The 19730-nt window shown below is 50.6% G+C and overlaps 1 protein-coding gene across 1 annotated transcript in view; it reads right to left on the bottom strand.

Moving 5' to 3' along the window:
* Nucleotides 1-1083: 1083 nt before the first annotated feature.
* The window catches only part of Rnf43 (ring finger protein 43), a 73229-nt gene continuing 54582 nt past the window's right edge, over nt 1084-19730 (bottom strand). The window contains exons 2-9 of the mRNA XM_032911914.1: nt 18754-18876; nt 9605-9679; nt 9375-9506; nt 8732-8836; nt 7350-7507; nt 6351-6457; nt 4377-5732; nt 1084-2456 (exon numbers count right to left, since the gene is read on the bottom strand). Of these exons, the coding sequence (XP_032767805.1) occupies nt 2413-2456; nt 4377-5732; nt 6351-6457; nt 7350-7507; nt 8732-8836; nt 9375-9506; nt 9605-9679; nt 18754-18876 (2100 nt within the window). The 3' untranslated portion in view covers nt 1084-2412. The remainder of the gene's footprint in view (nt 2457-4376; nt 5733-6350; nt 6458-7349; nt 7508-8731; nt 8837-9374; nt 9507-9604; nt 9680-18753; nt 18877-19730) is intronic.

Raw genomic sequence — 19730 nt, forward strand, 5'->3', positions numbered from 1 at the left:
CAAAATTCCTTGCCTTCTAAAGTGGCACCCAGGCACTATCCTGAGCGAATCATACAGAAGTACGAGGTCTGGTGCAGTGTGAACAGAGGAAAAGCTCTTCCTGACCGTTTTGCAGGGACCCCCCACAGGAATGGATACAGAGAAAGCACCATATCTCTTGGAGTGTAGGCAAAGCCTAGTCATTTATGTTTATCTGAATTGGAGCGCTGGGATATAAATAGTTGCGATCCCTGCTGATCTGTCCTCCCGGGTCTTCTAATTGAACCTGAACCACAGCAAGACTGATTCTTGGCTTTGTCCCAAGTTGCATTCAAATGGGGTCAGTGACTAGGTTTTAGATTCTTTCTAGCACTGGGAAATCTCTTTTCAGTTTGGAATATATTTTCACTATGCTATCTCATGTAAGTCTTGTATCAATTCTGAAGGAGGATCATTTTATTTATGGAAAAAGGCAGGCACCCTGCTGCAGAGCTGGCTCAGGACCCACCACATAAAAGTTGAGCATGATGGTATGCTACTATGATCATAGCGCTGGGGGCCAGAGATAGGCTGATCCCAGGAACTCAGGCAAGTTCAAGGGAGGAGCCCTTTTGTTGTTTGTTATGTTTGTTCTGAAGGTCTTTGTTTTGAATTTGTTATGTAGCTCTGGCTGTCCTGGAACTTGCCCTCGAACTCATATGAATACACTCGCATGCACACATACCAAGGTGCAATATTTGCGTGTGGTATTGAAAGGTCACAAAGTCAGTCACTAAAGCATCAGAGTGATCAACAGTACAGTACAGATAAATAACTGAGTCATGATGAGAACCAGGCATGCTGCTCTCTCTGATCTTTCTGGGGAGTTAAAACTACCCTATCCTCACTGGTGATTTTCATACTTCATATAGTAGCATACAGAACCAGAGGGAATAATGGTAAATGCCTATAATCTCAGTAATTGGGAGAGGGGAAGAGGACCAGTTCGAGGTTAGATCTCAGCTGTGCAGTGAATTGGGTGTCAGGCTGGGCCTCAAAAAATCCAAGGGAAGAAAATAGAGAAGATGGAATTGCTATCCTGAGTGAAAAACCATGACACAAAACCACAAAGCCAGATCATATTTATGGATAAATATATTAGCAAATAAATACATTTCTCAACATAGTGCCTGATTCAAGCGTCTTTCTGTCTGGTTCAGATATAAATACCCATGTGGGTGCCTGGATGCTTGTCTCCCCATTGACTCTGAGGAGACAAGGTTCCCCAGTAGGATCCTCTGCCCACGTTGCCCCCACATTCACATTTCAGGCAGGGATGCTGCCTGAGGGGCTGACATGGTCAGGATGCCCTGGGGTTAAGAGCCACAGGAGGCCCGCCAGCCCTTGCCCACTTGGCACAAGCTGCCCAGGCCAACTCTTTGCCCCAATTCCACTTGCACACCTTCAGGTGGGTTGCTGGTTTGTATGGCTTATACTGGGACGGTGACCCACGAGGTCGCATGTTATCTTTCTCCATCTCTGCTCCAAGAACCTCTCAGAGAAGAATCCCGTCCTTTCTGGGCTGTAGCTGTGCTCTCTCTGCCTTCCTTTCAACCCCTCTCCCCAAATGAAGTTTAGTAGACATTCCTTCCTGCCTGCCTTGGACTTAGAGATAGGAAAGCTTCGAGGAGCGTTCATTCCTGTTCTCTACCTCAGAGGAACTGGGTTTGCTGGAGTGACAAGGAGTTTGATAAGCAACAGATTCATCCCAGGTCTGTCACACTACCCTCCTCTGGGACAGAACTCTATTCCTTGGCTCCCCCAAGCCTGCAGGGCAAGATTAGTTTAAGAACAAGAAGGAAGAAGCACTCCTCCCTGAGCACCAAGCAGGCAGGTGCCGGCTGGAGAAGGTACAGAGACCTCTCTTGGGAGTGGGGCTCACCTAAACTCCTGTTCATTTGTGAAGACAGGAAGTGATAAAGCTGAAGTTGCCCCAGTGAGGCCTTGAAAGGAGGTGAGACGTGGTGAGCATTCAGTTGAACCCACTGGCTTGTGTGAGCTTGAGGCCTGGGGCAAAGGAGACCCAGCAGGGGAACCCAGCAGGGCTTGAGGAAGGAGCAGCACCTTTAGGACAGCTAGCTATTCAGTCATAGCTTCCTGTCAAAAACTCAGCCTTTAAGAGTCTCCCCCACAGATGCATACTGACTGGTTGTCTGGCTGGACATGAGACTTTCTGCACTGTAGGTGTGTGTTGTGCAGACAAGATGAGCTGGGGGCTGGACACAGCACCTCCCACGACCCACCATCAGCACACTTCTATCGGTCACAGAAGTATGGCAAAAGGAGATGCTTGCCAAGGTCCTTGCTCCTCCCAGGAGCAGGACGCTGTCCCAGGTAGAACCCTGAGTCATCTGGAGCACACTCGCGGTTAGAGCTTCATCTGACCATCTCCTGTCACACAGCCTGTTCACACAGCTCTTCAAGCTCCTCTTCCGAGCCTGCATGAGAAGGGGGGAGAAAAGAGGTCACCACAGGTCCGTCCAACTAACCTCCTGCTTCTCCCACCTGTGGAGGCTGTGGCAGGAAGGCACCACAGAGAGGGAGAAGCAGGAAATATGTCTGTGAAGGTGATTAGGTTGAAAGCTGAGAGGGGCCCATTGGGAAACTGGAGAGAAAAACAAACCCAGAGAAGTGCTCCCAGCAAGCGCTGTGACTGGAATTTGGTATTCATTCATTCACCCAATAAATATTTATTAGGCATTCATTGTGAACTTGGCTTGCTACCATCTGCTGAACAGAATATCCAAAAGAATAGGCTAGCAGAGAAAGCAGCGTGCGTGCACATGGGTATTGTGTGTGTGTGTGTGTGTGTGTGTGTATATATATATATATATATATATATATATATATATATATATTATGACAGTGGGAGAGAACCAGGGTCCTGAGAGATGCATCGAGGGAGGAATGCACACCCCACACAGCAGTGAGGAAAGATTTTCTGATGGAAGATGCATGAGTTGGTTTTACAGAATTGGGTTTGTAGGGACAGGGAAGTTGGTGGGACATTCTGGGCAGCAGAAACTATAATTCATATTTATCCAACTTGATTAAAGCAGAGGGCAGAGCAAGGGAGGGAGTTAGATGGATCTAGATGGCGCTGGAGCACTGAAGGCAACATTAGGTTAGATTTCTCCTGCCTGTGGGCATACCAGAGGTTCTAGATAGTTCTTTAAAAGGCTGATGACCCTGACAGTAGCATGGAGGGACAGAGGCAGCTGCACTGCACAACTTTGTGGGACACAACAACCAGGCGTCCAGGCCCCTCAACTTCCTGACCCTGACAGAGGGAGGCTGCTGCTTTGACCTTTAGGCTGTACTCCCTATGTGCAGGAGCCATCAGCAGGGGACCTGAGAAGATGTCAGAGTTAGCAGAGGCACAGGAAACAGTGAGTGTGAGGATCAAGGGAGAGAGAGGCACCGAACTTAGAGCAAAATGTGGTCCGATTCTGCCAGCAGTGGAAGCGGATATGAGAGTCCGAAGGGAGCATCAAACACCTGGTCCCTGCTCATATCACGTGACCACGGACACTGTGATCCTATACATTAACTATGCATGCCTGTCTCCCCATGGACCTGGGTCTTCTGGATGGCAAGGTCCAAATCCTCAGAAGCCTGCCTAGGACCTAGCATCATATAGCTAGCATGTAATCAGGAGGAGGGAATGAATGAAGAATGAATGAATGAAGAATGAATAAATGAATGAATGAATGAATGAATGACAGTAGCTCTCAAGTCCTGTCTGTAGGATTCTAGGATTTGTATCTCAGGATCACTGGGGTCTTCCTTTGAGGTAAAAGGGTCCTTCTAGAAATGGCTACAGGCAAAGAGGTATACCATCCATACAGTGTCTCTCAAAGGTGGGGGGTAGTGAGTCTTGGAGAGGATAGATGGTTTACATAAACAAATGTGGAAAGCTTTGGCTTAGAGCTGAGGATTTACAGAGTTCCCACAAAAAAAGTGGCTGGCCTTATTAACAAGAGTGCTTGGAAGAGAAACCTTCGTCCTCCCTCCCCCCTCATTTGTTGTTGTTGTTTTTGAGTCAGGGTTTCTCTGTGTAGTCTTGGCTGTTCTGGAACTCACTCTGTAGACCAAGCTGGCCTTGAACTCACAGATTTGCCTTTCTCTGCCTCCTAGTGCTGGGATTAAAGCCGTGTGCCAACATTGCCAGGTACCTTAAATAGCTCCTTTACCAAAACCCAAGGGCCCCTAGGGAAGCTGAGAACCACCTATGATTTCTGTGCTTCAGGTAAGTTATAATCTCCTCAGTTCATCAAACCCTTGGCTGTTTTCGCCTGCCCTCCAGCATCCAGATATAGTTTCCTTTTCCCAGAACACCTGCTTCCCTGAACACTCACCAGGCTGGGCTGGCAGCACCTGGCAGTGTGAGTAAGGACATCTCCTGTCCTCTGGGGTGTCAAAACTCCACTTGGAATGACCCTCTCCAGGTAAGCATGGTCCCAGAGGCTGGCGGGGATTCAGATACAACCACACTGGCTGTGAACTTGAGTAACAGGGGCCTGGGACATCATGTAGCAGCCTCCTATCCAGGCCTGGAGGTCTGAATATCAATGGATGAACCTCTGGGGGCCAAGGGTATGCTAGACTGGGGCTGTAGTGGGGGGGAACCGGGCAAGCTGTGTGCACAGTCAAGTCCTGGGGCTGAGAGGTTGGCAGGGCTTCCGACGGGCCACCCCGCCGTTTTCTCTGTGGGTATCTGACGGGGAGGTTGGATTTCTGCAAATTCAAAAGACTGCTGGGGTTGGGACTGGGGCTAGGGCTGGCAGCTTCTGCTAGGCCAGGGGCTGGCTCTGTAAGGGCCCTGGGCCGTTGTGGGTTGGGGAGCATTGAGGAAACTGCTGGGTTGGGTGCGGTGAGCTGCTGGTCAGGGAGAGATGGCTCCAGCTGAGTGTGAGAAGCAGCAGGCCTGGACTGTGGGGCCCCAGTTTCTGGGCCAGGCTTCCTGCTATGCCACTGGAACTGCCTTTTGTAGTGGTGGTGGCGGTGCCGGTGATAGTGTATGTGGCTGGAAACCTGGGTCTCCCCCGTGGGTACCACTGAGTCCAACGAGCGGGGTCGAGAGGTCATGCTAGGTTGCACCTCTTTCCCCTGGAGAGCCCCTTCAGGGCTACAGTATACCAAGGGGTCAAAGTCACTGCTCAGGGAGCTCCGGAAGGTAGAACTGCTGCCATGGACGCCCTGCAGGCTGATGTCCGTGCAGTTGACCACTGAGTCACTGGAAGAGCCATGACAGGGCCCTGAGCTGGAGTCGCTGGCTGGCCCATCAGCCAAGTAACCACTGCGTTCCGTACAGTAGCTTTCTCCAGACCCGCTGCTGTCATGAGGCCGGGCCCGCCGTAGGGCCACTGGGCAAGCGGTGGGATGCTGAGTGGTACATCGGAGGCGATTCGGCCCCCAGCCCTGGGCGTAGGGATGCCCAGGGGATACTGCCAAGTGCTGCTGTTCTTCTGGTGCCCGGAGATGGGAAGCCCTGGGAAGGCGCTGATGCCGAGAGCCCATACTTGGCTCCTGGGAGGGCAGGAAGGGTCTAGGTCTTGGGGTCCGGGCTACTGAATTCCTGGAAGGGCCCAGCAGGTAGGCAGAAGGGAGATGATAGTGGGCGTGGCCAGGATGTTGGCGAATGAGGTGGAGCCTTCTGCCTGGTTCCTGGTAGGATGGAGAAGCTCCCAGGGCTTGGGAAAATGAATCTCCCTCTGGGAAAAGAATAGAGAATATGAAAATTTGGTTTCACATACATAGACTTCATACAGAGAATGAACTCAGAAAGGTGTAGCGATCCATCTGATCCTTCTGAGCTCAGTTAGGGGAACGGAGAACATCTAATCTAATATATACCCACACCTGAACCTGCCTCCTCCTTATGGCCAGACTGTCTATCCCTGCTCCTCCCACCCGCCGTATACGGCTTTTTCACACAGGACCACCATGAGCTCACTCTGTCCTCTCGGCTGGACCAGCACAAGGTTCTTTTTCTTTAAGATTTTTATTTCAGTCCCATCTTTTAGAAAATTGCTATACCAATTTTATTAGAATAGGGTCCTTTATTGCCAGGACCTTAAAATAACAAATTTGCAAATAAATCAGATTTAGAAGCAACGCTGCCATGAAAACGCACTCTTTAAGAAAACAAAGATGGCTTCAGTATGGGCAGCCCTCCCCCAACAGACAAGGGACTCTAGAGCAGTTCGCAGCCGAAGCCAACATGGCTGCTTCTCCTCAGCCTCACGAGAGAAAACCTTTCCCATAGGGCAGCTATGTTCTGGATCCGCCTGTACGCACGCAGAGGAGCCGGCCCTCAGTTCACCTCCTACCTACGATGTTGAACATGCAGAGAGGGCAAGTCCGATGCTGGTGTAGCCAGGGGTCCACACAGGTTCGATGAAACTCGTGGAGGCAGGAAATGACCCGGAGCTCCTGAAGCAAACAGGAGTGCCCCAACCAAAGGTTACAAGGACTTCCCTAACTCCCTCTTGGCCTTGCCTTCCTGCAGCCGCCTACTTGCAAAGGGACAGGGAGTAATGGCAGTGTGGCCTTTGGTAGCTGATTGATTTGTGTTAAGCTGTATGACTCTGGGCGAGTTTTTGGTTTTCCTTTTTTTTGAGACAGTTTTTTTTTTTTTCTTTTTTTTTTTTTTTTTTTTTTTTTTTTCAGAGCTGAGGACCCAACCCAGGGCCTTGTGCTTCCTAGGCAAGCAGCTCCACCACTGAGCTAAATCCCCAACCCCTTGCATAGTTCTTTTCCTGTCCCCCGGGCTGGATTAGAGTCAGGCACTACAATGCCTGGCTCGAGTTTCTCAACAGTTTCTGCAACAGTAAGGATAAGGCACCCAATCTATTCTCCAGCCTCCTCTGTCACAAGGCTAACGTGAGATAATGTGCTTAAAGCGCCACCGTGGCCCGACACAAGGCTCCCTCTCAATGATATCGCTGCTTATTCTAAGAAGCTCAGCAAAACGGCCACATCTTAGAGCGATCCCTGCCTTGGAGGACACGTAGACCCAGATGTACTTGTGATATAGTCGTACCTAGACCTGTCCACTGCGCCCCAGCTCCCACCGCCTTCTCAGCCTGGCCCACCCCAGCTCCCACCCCCTCCTCCAGCCTGGCCCACCCCAGCTCCCACCCCTCCACCAGCCTGGCCCACCCCAGCCCCCACCCCTTCTCCAGCCTGGCCCACCCCAGCCCCCCACCCCTCCTCCAGCCTGGCCCACCCCCAGCTCCCCTCCTCCTTCCTGGCCCACCCCAGCTCCCCCCCTTCTCCAGCCTGGCCCCCCCAGCCCCACCTCCTCCAGCCTGGCCCCACCTCACCTGCCCTCTGTGAACTCTTCCAGACAGATGGCGCACACAGGGGCCGAGCTGCTGCTGCTCCCTGAGTCTGGCCACTCAGCTCGAGCCCGTCTACAGCTGGCTTGGTACCTCCTGGTGGCCAGCTGGCTGATGGCCCGGGCTGTCCGCTGCTGAAGAGGGTCCTGGGAAGAGGGAGGGAGTTCACAGTGAGGCAAGAGTTCTGCTTTCCTCTCTCCTGGGCCCCAGCATGGACTCGGCTCCATCACCCCATTGATCGCACAGGCCAATGAGTGCCTTTGAGGGCACAGCCCTTCTGAGCTCCTGCACAGCTGTGACCTTCTGTCCCTCCAGCTCGCTAAATTCTGTTAGGCTTTTCTTCCTTTGATGACACTCGATATTATTACATGGGGCTGGAGAGATGGCTCAGCGGTTAAGAGCACTGACTGCTCTTCCAGAGGTCCTGAGTTCAATTCCCAGCAACCACATGGTGGCTCACAACCCTCTGTAATAGTCACCCTCTTCTGGGGTGACTGAAGAGAGTGACAGTGTACTCACATAAAACAAACAAACAAATATTTTTAAATATTATTCTATTCTGTGTGGATGAGTGTTTTGTCTGCATGTCTGTCTGTATGCCTGGGGCATGCCTAGTGCCCACAGAGGCCAGAGGCCAGAAAGGGTATTGGATCCTTTTGAACCGAGTTACAGACAGTAACTCCCACGCTCACCCATTGCCGGTCTGAGCTATAGCATCATTTTCTTGATGCAGACACTGGGACTGGTTTAGAAAAGGTTAACCTGTCTCTCCAGCATGCCTGCTCCTCTTTGCCATTTCACTGTTGTGTGTAGCAAGCATATGCTACCATCGAAAATATTATACATCTTACTTCCTTTATTGTCTGCTTCCCCCTTCCCCGCCACTAGAATGAAAGCTGCTGTTTGTTTGTTTGTTGTTTGGTTGGTTGGTTGGTTGAGACAGGGTTTCTCTTTGTAGCCCTGGCTGTCCTAGAACTTGCTTTGTAGACCAGGCTGGCCTCAAACCTGGAGAGATCCACCTGCCTCTGCCTCCCAAATCCTGGGATTAAAGGTGTGCACCACCATCACTACCCTGATGAAAGAAAGCTTAAGAGGTGGGGGGGGTGTTTTATTTTGGTTTTATTTGTGGTACCGTTCCTAGCACCTGAAACTGATAGATATTACTTAGTATATATGATGAATGGGTGGGTGGGTGGGTGGATGGATGGATGGATGGTTGGAGAGGCTGCTAAAACCAACAGAGAGCTTAGAGTGTTTATTTAAATGGAGGCTGTTTCATGGTCATAAGACACCTGTCTGCCTCACATTTTTCTATCTCCCTCCACATTTACACCCATACCCGCTTCTATTGGGCAGCCCACACTGCTCACCGGTCTGCTAGGGTGGGGGCGACACCTGATGCGTAGCACCGAAGCCAGGATGATCACAAAGACGGTGCCCACCACAGTCAGGAGGATCCACACATCGTAATTTGCCTGGGGGTGGGGGTGGGGGAAGCAGAGAAGAGGGTCATACTCCAGAAAGAGCCAGGCCAGTCGGGAAGGGATACTAGAGAAAACAGGGAGGGCTGTGAGCCCCTGGGCCTCCCTCCCACCTGAGGGATAAAGAGATGGAACTCACTGGACTGGGCAGTCCTCTCTGCTTGGGGCTGCAGGAGAGCGGTCTCCAGATGCAGCCGTGAAAAGTGCTACCTGTGTTTGCAGGCAAAGGGGGAAATGGTCCCTTTGCTCCCGAAGGGAGCTCCTTCCTGGAGAGCATAGGGGTCAGAGTCTGGCAGCCCAGCAGGCAGGCTTCTCTTCTCTGTGCCATTAAACCACAGAGCTGAAAACTGCTTCAGGACCTCCAGGCCCAATCTATTCATCTTGTACAGGAGGTTCAGAGATGGGGAGAAACTCCCAGAGACGCCTGGCTAGGGGCTGAAGGTGGACTAGAGGGTTCGGGGGTGGAGGCGGTGGTGGTGGATAAGGTGAGAGGACTGAAGATGCAAGGCTGAGGCAGGCCCGAGGTACTTACCCAAGCCGGGGGCTCCTTCAGCTCAATCCACACATAGGCCTTCCGATTCTTGTACACAAACTCCATCAGCTTCTCCGCATCACTACCCCAGATCAGCACCACCGGCTTAGTCAGCCCTAGGGGCTGCTGCAGCTGCAGAGGACCAAGCCCCAGAGGGCTGTTGTGACTTCTGCTTCCACCCCACGAACCCTGCCTTCCTCCAACCAGACCCTCCCCGGGTCCCCAGGCACCTGCTCGGCAGCTGATCGGTCTTCTGTGATGTCAAAGAGCACAGCGCTGGCTCCTCGCTCGCCAGCCATTCGCGCCTGCAGAAACATAGCAGAGGCTTGTCCCACCCTGACCACGGCTGGCTCTCAACCCCACACACTTCCACACTCATCTCTCCCTAGGACGTGCACCCTGTCCACTCACAGGTACGCGTGCAAGGAGTCAGGGGACTCACATGTGTATGTGCAGAGTCAGGAGCTTGGGATACCTGGCTGACCCAACCCACTGCCTTCAAAGAACAGCATACACTCTTTCCTTTGGAAATGGACCCCTCACCCCCGCTTCACTGGGTGCCAGATGGTGGCTTTGGCTCTAGGGTAAGACACAGCCCCTGCTCAGGGATCAGGCAGTGAGAACTGAGGCAGTGAGTGACCAAGGAGATAGAGGTGAAAAGAGAAGACCAGAGGACCCGACCCTGCCTAGCCAGAGGCGGCTACGGAATGCCAGCCCCGAGGAGTGAGGTTCAGGCATAGTGCTGAGGCCCGGGACACTGTTCTGACCTCCACAGGAGATCTCCCACCTCAGTGTCACCCAAGGGTGCTCTCTCCCCGCCACACTCTAGCTTTCCAAGCTCTTGGTTCCAATTCAGGGCCTTAAAGAGTTCTTGTGGGCTGGAGAGATGGCTCAGTGGTTAAGAGCACTGACTGCTCTTCCAGAGGTCCTGAGTTCAAATCCCAGCAACCACATGGTGGCTCACAACCATTTGTATGGTTGATCCCTTCGCTCTTTTGCTTAGGGGTGCTTACTGAAAAGGGGCTTTAAGGGCTGCTCCCGCAAGAACACGCCCGTGCACAGGTGCACGTGTCGGTTCACCAAGGGCTCCAAGTGGGTATCTGAGGCAGCACAATCTAGCCAGCCATGCAGCAGCAGCAGCGGCAGCACAGATAAGAGTCAGAGACAGAGCAAGAGGAGGGAACCTGGGGGCCCTGTGAGGGGGTGAGAGGAGGAAGATAAGAGGAAAGCAGCCACAGCCAACTGTCAAGTGCAGGGCTGTGAAGGAGCTGCTCCCAGCCTGGTATGGGACCTCCCAGACTATAGGCTCAAAGCCTTGTCACCTCTGGTGCCGGCTCCCTCCCAGGGACCCTGATGAATCTCTGAGGCCTTCCTGCAGGCAGTGAAGGAGTTAACTCTTCTGCAAGTCACAGTGGCAGGAAGAGGAGCCAGGGCTAGGACTCACACTCCCAGTTCTTTTGATCTCTGCTGTCTTGCCAGGGAGAGCCTGTTGGGGCAGGACTCCTGCCCCGCAGGCTGGGAGCAGCTTTGTCCTCTGCTCTCTGCTCCCCACTCCCCGAGCAGTGGCAGGGGCTAGTGGGCCCCTCAGAACCAGTTGCCTGCAGGCAGGGGACAAGGAGAGGGCATGAGACATTTAAGCAGGGGTGGTGTGTGTGTGTGTGTGTGTGTGTGTGTTGTTTTGGTTAGGTTAAGTTTCTTTTCTTCTCTCTTGCCCAGAGAGTTGAGCTGGTCCCTCTTCCCTCTACAGGGCCTGCCTAGACTAATTGACTCCCACCCCAGGCCCTGAGTAAATTCTCAATGGACGCTACAATGGACTGGAGAAGAAACTGAGAAACTGCAGTTTCCACTGGCCTCTCAACCACTTCCTCCCAGAAAGGCCAGCCCAGCTGAGCTCTTCCAGGGCCCTGCAAACAAGGGCTTTCCAGTAGTGCTGGGAGAGGAGGGATCCTACTGGTAATTTCAGTCCGGAGGATGGGGATGGGTGAGGAGTGGGAGGGGTACCCTCCCAGTCACAGAGAGATTCTCAGGGCCTCGAGTTTCCCATACCCAGGATTCTAGGCCCTGCCTGGCCTGACTTGGGGACTCCCTTCTTTGGAGATATTCTTACTTCTTTGAAGAATTGGGGTAGGAGCAGTAGAAGGCAATTACTGATGAAGTTCAAACACCCTAGCCCATTACAGCCCATAATTATAAAGTTGTAAAAGCGATCAAAGAACCCAGAGAGTTTGCCAGCAGGAGAAAATAAACAGGACTTTCTGGGTGTTCCTGTGTCCCGTTCTAGGGACAGAAACTAAGATTTGGGATGAGTAATAGAAAAGCGGGGACTCCCTGTAGCCTCTGCCCACTTGCATCCAAGAGTAGGAGCTATGGAGTGTCGGGAGACAGAAAGGATAGGTAAGCTCCTACAACCAGAAACGCAGGCTTAGAAAGAAAGTGCAGAGACGTCTCTGGGCCAGAGATGCCCTGGGCCAGCAAGCAAGCAAGGCTCCACCAGGAGCCCATTCAGGGTGTACACAGAGGGAGCTGAAATCCTGTCTCTCGATCCACTAGACAGCTGTTAAATTTTCCTCTCCAGACCACAGTGACTATTTCTGCACATCATCTGCTTAACCGTAATAGAACATTGCCTTCTAGGCCTGAGGCGCCGAGCCATTTGGAAGGTCAAGGCTCCCCATGTACATACAACTAAAATGACGATATTTGAGAGCAGTGGTTCTCAAGCTTTCCAATGCTGTGACCCTTTAACACAGTTCCTCATGTCGTGGTGGTCCCCAATCATAAAGTAATTTTTAAAAGGTTTATTTATTAATTTTTTGGATGCAAGTGGGCAGAGGCTGTCACTGCCTTCAGACACAACAGAAGAGGGCATCAGATCCCATTACAGATGGTTGTGAGCCACCATGTGGTTGCTGGGAATTGAACTCAGGACCTCTGGAAGAGCAGTCGGTGCTCTTAACCACTGAGCCATCTCCCCAGCTCCATAAAATAATTTTGTTGCGGCTTCATAACTGTAAATCTTCTTCTGTTATGAATTACAATGTAAATATCTGATATTCGGGGCAGTCTGAGCTGTCCCCTGTGACACAAATACTTCACACACAAAACAGATAAAAGCAAAGCGGCTCCCTCTGATGGGGGAAATGGCCTTCTTCTACCTGCTCTGGGCACCTCCAAGAAACACAGACTTAGAGAATTGTGTTGAAAGTTCATTTAGCCAAAGACCCCCATGTGCTGGGGAAAGCTAGAGGGAGGGATTTCTACAGAGCTGGGTCAGGCTAGAAAGACTCAACAGGACCAGTGGCACTAGGCTGCCCCTGAGAGCAACGGCAGAGGGGAGAAGGTGTATGTCTTTTACTGAGATCTCCCTTCCCAGAGCGCCGAATCGCAATCCCAGCTCTGCTCCCAGTATTAGCTGTGCGACTTTGGAGCAACTCCTCTATGTTTCCCTTTTCTTTCCTGTATATGGGGTTAATAGCGGACCCTACCTCAGAGAGCTACTGCGATGACGACATTAATTAGTCCATGTAAAGCACTTAAACTTATGGCTAGTGCGTGCTGTTAGCTGTTATGCCAACCGCTATATACGGTTTGCATATGTGAGTTCATTTACTCCTTAATATTCCCTAAGACAGTCAGGAGCCTGAGACTCAGAGGGTTGATGGACGCTAACACTGTGGGTCACCCAGAACTTCAGCCTCCACAGTGCCTACTTTCTGCTCTGTTTTGTCTTAAGATGAGGGCTCACTATGTAGCCCAGGCTAGCCTCCAAGCCCACAGTCCTACTACTGATTTAGCACTCCTGCATGCTGTCATCTTGGTACCCAGCTGCGCATCTCTGAATCTAATCCCTCCCGCTAGGCAAAAGGCCACTGTACTTGTCCAGCCATGATAGGGGGAGTGGCAGGAGCAGTCACAAGAATGGAAAAGTCGGAGCTGGAGAGCTCAGTGGTTAAGGGCACTGACTGCTCTTCCAGAGGTCCTGAGTTCAATTCCCAGCAACCACATGGTGACTCATAGCCATCTGTCATGGGATCTGATGCTCTCTTTTGGCCTGCAGGTGTACATGCAGATAGAGCGCTCGTGTACATAAAATAAAGCTTTAAAAAAAAAAAGGACGAAAAAGTCAAACAGAATTATGGTGCGGCACACACTTGGCATGTGCAAGGCTCTGCATTGATCCCCAGTACCAGAAAAGAACAAACTAAAACGAAACAAAACAAACCAGCAACAGCTGGTATTGAAGGGCAACCAATGTCTGAGACATCAGAATGGCCAGCCACTGTAGTCATTTACTGAACAATCGGCATTAAATCATGCATTTGCATCTGTACTGTCCCATGAGATCCCCATAACCAGGAGAGATGGCTGAGTGGTTAAGAACACTGAGAGCTGTTTCAGAGGACCCAGGTTCAATTCCCAGCGCCCCCACATGGTGGCTCACAATCATCTACAACTTCAGTTCCAGAGGATCTGATGCCCTCTTCTGGCCTCTGAAGGCACCAGGCGTGCACGCCTATGGTACACAGACATACAGACTAACACTAATATCCATAAAAAATTAACTAATTAAAATACCCTCATGGTTATTCATGGATAAATCCCATTACCACCCCCCTTTCACAGATAGGGAGTCAAATCCAGTTCGGATGGGTGAGCCAGGCCACACTGGATGGTAGCTGGTGAGCCACAGTTCAACTGTTCCAGACTTTCAACTGTGCCAGGGATGACAGCTCGCCTTCTGCCCTCTGCCCTCCCCTCTCCTTTCCCCTTCATTTATTAATAAAAAATATTTATTTTATGTGTATGAGTACACTGTCTTAGACACATGAGAAGAGGGCATCAGATCCTATTACAGGTGGTTCTAAGCCACCATGTGGTTGCTGGGATTTGAACTCAGGACCTCTGGAAGAGCAGTCAGCGCTCTTAACTATTTAACTGCTGAGCCATCTCTCCAGCCCCATTTTTTAGTTTTGAGAGGGTCTCATATATCCTAGGCTAGACTTGAACTTGACGTGTAGTCAGGCATGATCTTGGACTTCTAATCCTCCTGCCTCTATCTCCCCGAGTGCTAAGATTATAAGCATGTACCACCACACCTGACTTAGCATTGATATTAAGGGAAAACCAGAGCAGAAACCAAATTGGGTGAGTGATTTTCAATTTTTTTCCTTATTAAAGACCTTATCTTTCCCTTATACTTCCTAGGAGCCAGTGTGTGTGTGTGTGTGTGTGTGTGTGTGTGTGTGTGTGTGTGTTCCACTAAACCATCCATATGCGTTATTTGTCTTATTATATAATTTGTATTAACACTCCGAACTTAAGAGAATTCTATAAAGCCAAAGCAAAAGTGTTTTAGTTTGGGGTTGGGGATTTAGCTCAGTGGTAGAGCGCTTGCCTAGAAAGCGCAAGGCCCTGGGTTCGGTCCCCAGCTCCGGGGGGGGGAAAAAAAAAGTGTTTTAGTTTGGCCTTTGAGATTTCTGAGACATTTGCATGCCTCTTCTGAGCAGGGAACCCTAGGAAAACTCCCATTGGTTGGGTCAGATGATAGGACCTGATGGACATGCTTGGGGAAAGGATAGTTCCCTTAGCAGGGAGAGAGAGAGAGAAGCCAGGCACCATGCTTCATCCTGACTGCCAGTTTAACTTGACTGAGAAGCACCTAGGGGATTAGGAAAGGGTACCCGCTGGGTGTGTCTGTGGGGATGTTTCTGGAGAGCTTAATTAAAGGGGAAGACCTGCCCTAATGTGGGCAGCACCATCCCACAGATGGACCAGAAGGGAGAAAAGGAGAAGCCCCACTAGCATAGCCTCAGTCTCTGTGTGTGTGTGTGTGTGTGTTGTGGGGGGTCAGGGGAGATGTGAGTGTGTGAGTGTGTGTGAATGTGTGTGTGCCTGTGCGTGCATGCAAGGGTGCAGGGCTTCCTGGACCGCTGTAATAGGAGCTTCTCTACCCACCATGTTCTCCTACCATGGGTATCTCAGCATGGGCATAGAAGGCAGTGTACTATGGTCTGAAGCTTCTGAAGACATGAACTGAAAATAAGTCCTCCTCCTCTTAAATTGTTCTCGTAGCTATTTTGCCACTTCTACCAAAAGTCTAACGCACTAGGCAAGGGTGGCCTTCAGGGAAGAGCAGGGCCCATGGTTACCAGGCATAGTAGCCTGGTGCTCTTTAGATTCCTAACATGCTTGCTGAGGTTTGATTTTTACATTTCTTTGGACACGGTCTCATGTAGCCCATGGTCAAGCCAGACCCTGGGTTAAAACAACTGCAGGAAGCTGGGTGTGGTGCTGTACATCTGTCACCCCAGCCCCAAGAGGTGGAGGCAGGAAAGGGGCTTTTAAAGCCAGCCTAGCGACACCACACCGCGAGGCTCTGCTTTAAACATCAAAGGGAGTTGGGTGCGTGCGCTGGGTGGGAGAGTCAGAGTTGGATGTCACACTCTCTGTGAAGTTTCTAGAATAAGCACGTGCCCCTTCTGCAGAAGGTAAAGAGAAGCTGGAGAAACTCCCTCCAAGACTCTCTGAATTCTCTGTCCACTCCCAGCTCTCTACTCATGCAGAGCAAGTGCTGAACCCGTGCCTCCCGAACAAACATTTCTCCAGATTTTGTAAAGCAGGAGAAATTAAATATCCACAAGTAGGGTAGCTCTAGTCGGGAGAAAATCCGCAGCTCTAAAGGACTGTGGTGCTGTGAGTGAGAAAGGCCTTCGTGGGCGCAGATGCTCACACACGTGGCGGAACTACCGAGGAGAGCAGAGGCCAGCCTGGGCTGTTACAGAACAAGACTCTGTCTCAAAGTCCAAATTAAATACAAAGGATCTTGTCCATGTTCCCCTGGGTATAGAGGTGAGCTATACAGAAAACCAAACCGTAACTGTCGGTATCAGTGAAGGTGCCAGGTAGCAGGCCGGCAAACCAGCGTGCTTAGGAAAGCCGCGCAACCGCGCCCGGGAGGCATGAGGTGGCGATGTGAGCGCTGCTGTGCACCGGAGCTCTCATCTAGGGATTCGCTTGTTTGCTTAGCTTGGTTTGTTTTTTGGAGACGTTTCTCTGTGTAGCCCAGGCTGGTCTCAAACTTGTGATTTGTCTGCGTCAGCCTCCTGAGTTCTGACATTTAAATTATTTTAAGCATTTGTTTATTATTTTTGAGACAAGATTTCTCTGTGTCACCTTGGTTGTCCTGGAACTCAGTGATCTGCCCACTTCCACTGTGAGAGTGCTGAGATTAAAGGGCCACCACCACCGCTGGCTTATTTTCAGGGTTCCCTCCCCCACACCCTGAGACAGGGATTTTCTGTGTAGCCCTGATTGTCCTGGAACTCAATTTGTAGACCAGGCTGGCATCAAACTCGGAGATCTGCCTGCCTGTGCCTCCTGAGTGCTGGGATTAAAGGTGTGCGCCACCATGCCCAGCCTATTTTCAGGTTTTTTTTTTAAAGATTTATTCATTTATTATATATGAGGACACTGTAGCTGTCTTCAGATACACCAGAAGAGGGCATTGATCTCTTTACAGTGGTTGTGAGCCACCATGTGGTTGCTGGGAATTGAACTCATGACCTCTGGAAGAGCAGTCAGGTGCTCTTAACCGCTGAGCCATCTCTCCAGCCCTATTTTCAGTTTTTAAATGTGGCGCTTAACTTACGTTTTAGTGGGAGGTGGTTTTGCTTCCCTCTTTGGGTTTTTGTTTTGTTTTTGAGACAGAGTGTCATATAGCCTAGGTTGGCCTCACGGTATGTGACTGAGGGGACTGAATTTATAATCATCTTGCCTTCATCCTGGAGGGCTTGGATTCCAAACACCAAGCCCTGCTTTATGCAGTGTTAGAGAGCAAACCCAGGGTCTGGTGCAGTCTAGGCAAGGCGCTCTGCCACTCGGGCTCGCCCTGATTTATACACAACCCTCGTGCAAGCCAAAGTTATTTTGCATCGAAGTAACAAACATCACAGGGAAGTAAAGGTGCATGGAGAGTGATCGCTTCCACTTAGTATTTCCTTTTCTCCTTTCTGAGTTGGGGTTTTCTTTTTCTTTTAAAGATTTATTTATTTATTTATTATATATAAGTACACTGTAGCTGACTTCAGACACACCAGAAGAGGGCATCAGATTCCATTACAGATGGTTGTGAGCCACCATGTGGGTGCTGGGCATTGAACTCAGGACCTCTGGAAGAGCAGTCAGTGCTCTTAACCACTGAGCCATCCCTCCAGCCTGAGCTGGGTTTTCTCGTACAGCACTGACTGACTGACCTGGTCCTTGCTATACAGCCCATGCTGGCCTCAAATGCTCAGTAACCCTAGCTCCGTCTGAGTGCTGGGCTCCAAGGCAAGAGCCGTCCCGCCCAGTTCTGCTTTGCGGTCCATGGGAAAGAGTGCGCAGATGTTTCTGAGGCATGAAACAAAGCCACACCCACCCTTTATGTACCACCCCATTGTTATTGTACTGAGGAAGGGAAAGTCCCTAGGAATTTCTAAGAGATAGAGTGGGGTGAAGGAGTAGAGGGAAGGAATGGGGTAGGAGTTCATGCTGGGATGAAACTCCAGAAAGTTCTAGGACTGGTCGGCGGACTAAGGACAAAAGCATGAATTTCCACCTCCCTTGCTAGGGGAACCTGAGGGAATCAGGCTTGGCATTCTTAAAAGTATTTATTATTATTTTATGTATATGGGTGTTTTGCCTGAATGTGTGTGTCTGTGTACCACCTGTGTGTCTGGTGCCCGTGAAGGCCAGAAGAGGGCATAAGAGTCCCTGGAACTGAGTTACAGAGGATTGTGAGTTACCATGTGGGTGCTGAGAATTGAACTCAGATCTTCTGGAAGGGCAGCTAGAGTTTTTTTGTATTTTTTTTAAGTGATAAATGAGTGATATATATATATATATATATATATATATATATATATATATATATATATATATAAGCTGTCTTCAGACACACCAGAAGAGGGCATCAGATCCCATTACAGATGGTTGTGAGCCACCATGTGGTTGCTGGGAATTGAACTCTTGACCTTAACCACTGAGCCATTTCTCCAGCCCCACAGCCAGAGTTCTTAACCACTGAACCACCTCTCTAGCCTCAAGGGTCTCATCATTCTCTCTCTTAATTTTTTTTTTGGGGGGGATGGTGTTTTCCCAGACAGGGCTTCTCTGTGTAGTCCTATTCCAGCTGTCCTGGAACTCACTCTGTAGACCAGGGCAGCCTCGAACTCAGAGACCCACCTGCCTCTGCCTCCCAAGTGCTGGGATTAAAGGTGTGCACCACTATCAGTGGGCCTCGAGGCACAGTGAGTTTATCATTCTTGAGACAAGAGAAGGAGAGGGCTGGGGGTCCTCACAGCCCATGCTGGGTTCAGCTGAGGGTGGCGTGAAGATCTACCTTACTGGCCAGTGACAGGCAGGGGCGAGGAGCCCGCCGAGGACTCTCCAGCTTGACGATGCTGATGAAGCCAGGCTCTAGGTTGTCGTCATCACTGGCGTTGCACAGGTACAAGGGGTGGGACTGCAGAGAGAAGACATCTTGGTTAGATGAGTTCTAGCAGGCAGCTGTGAGCTATGCGCAAGAACCAAGCACCACTACAGTGTTCTAGGTAGGTTCCAGGTTGACCATTTTTTTTTCAAGACAGTGTTTCTCTGTGTAACAGTCCTGGCTGTGTTGGAACTTTCTTTGTAGACCAGGCTGGCCTCAAACTCACAAAGATCCTCCTGCTTCTGCTTCCGGAGTAGTGGGATTGAAGGCATGGGCCACCACACCCAACTTAGGCTGGCTTCTTTTAAAACTTTGAGGATAATATTATTAATAAGTTTATTATTCGTGTGTGCACGTGCGCGTGTGACAGGCAGAGGCAAGGCACATCTGTGCTATGGGCCGCTCGTGGGGGTCAGAGGACAAGCCTCAGGGGCTGCTTTACTCCTTCCAACTTGGAATCCTGGGACACACAGTAGGTTCTCAGGCTTGCACTGCGAGTGCTGTACTTGCTGGGCCATCTTCCTGGCGCTGAGTAGCAGGTCTCTTGGTACTATAAAAGAACAGACATTAGCCAGGCATGGTGGCTGATGGCCTGTAACTCTGAATTCAGGAGACAGATGGTTTGCCACAAGTATGAGGCCAGCCTGGGCTACACATAGTGAGTTTTGGGCTATCCTATCTCAAAAAGGGTGACCCTTACTACTTCCTAGTAAATAGAAATCATTGTCACTTCAGACGTGTTGGAGGTAGAGGGGATGGGGACGGGTGGGAAGGAGAGGTACCGTGGTGAGGACTTAAATGAACTTGCTGTCAAATAGCTGTAGGACCCTTAAGGCATACCTTTCCAAACATACCAAACACAGACGGCTCCTCTCCTGACCACAGTG

This window comes from Rattus rattus, chromosome 9 (genome assembly GCF_011064425.1).
Source record: "Rattus rattus isolate New Zealand chromosome 9, Rrattus_CSIRO_v1, whole genome shotgun sequence".
In the NCBI taxonomy this organism is placed as follows: Eukaryota; Metazoa; Chordata; class Mammalia; order Rodentia; family Muridae; genus Rattus; species Rattus rattus.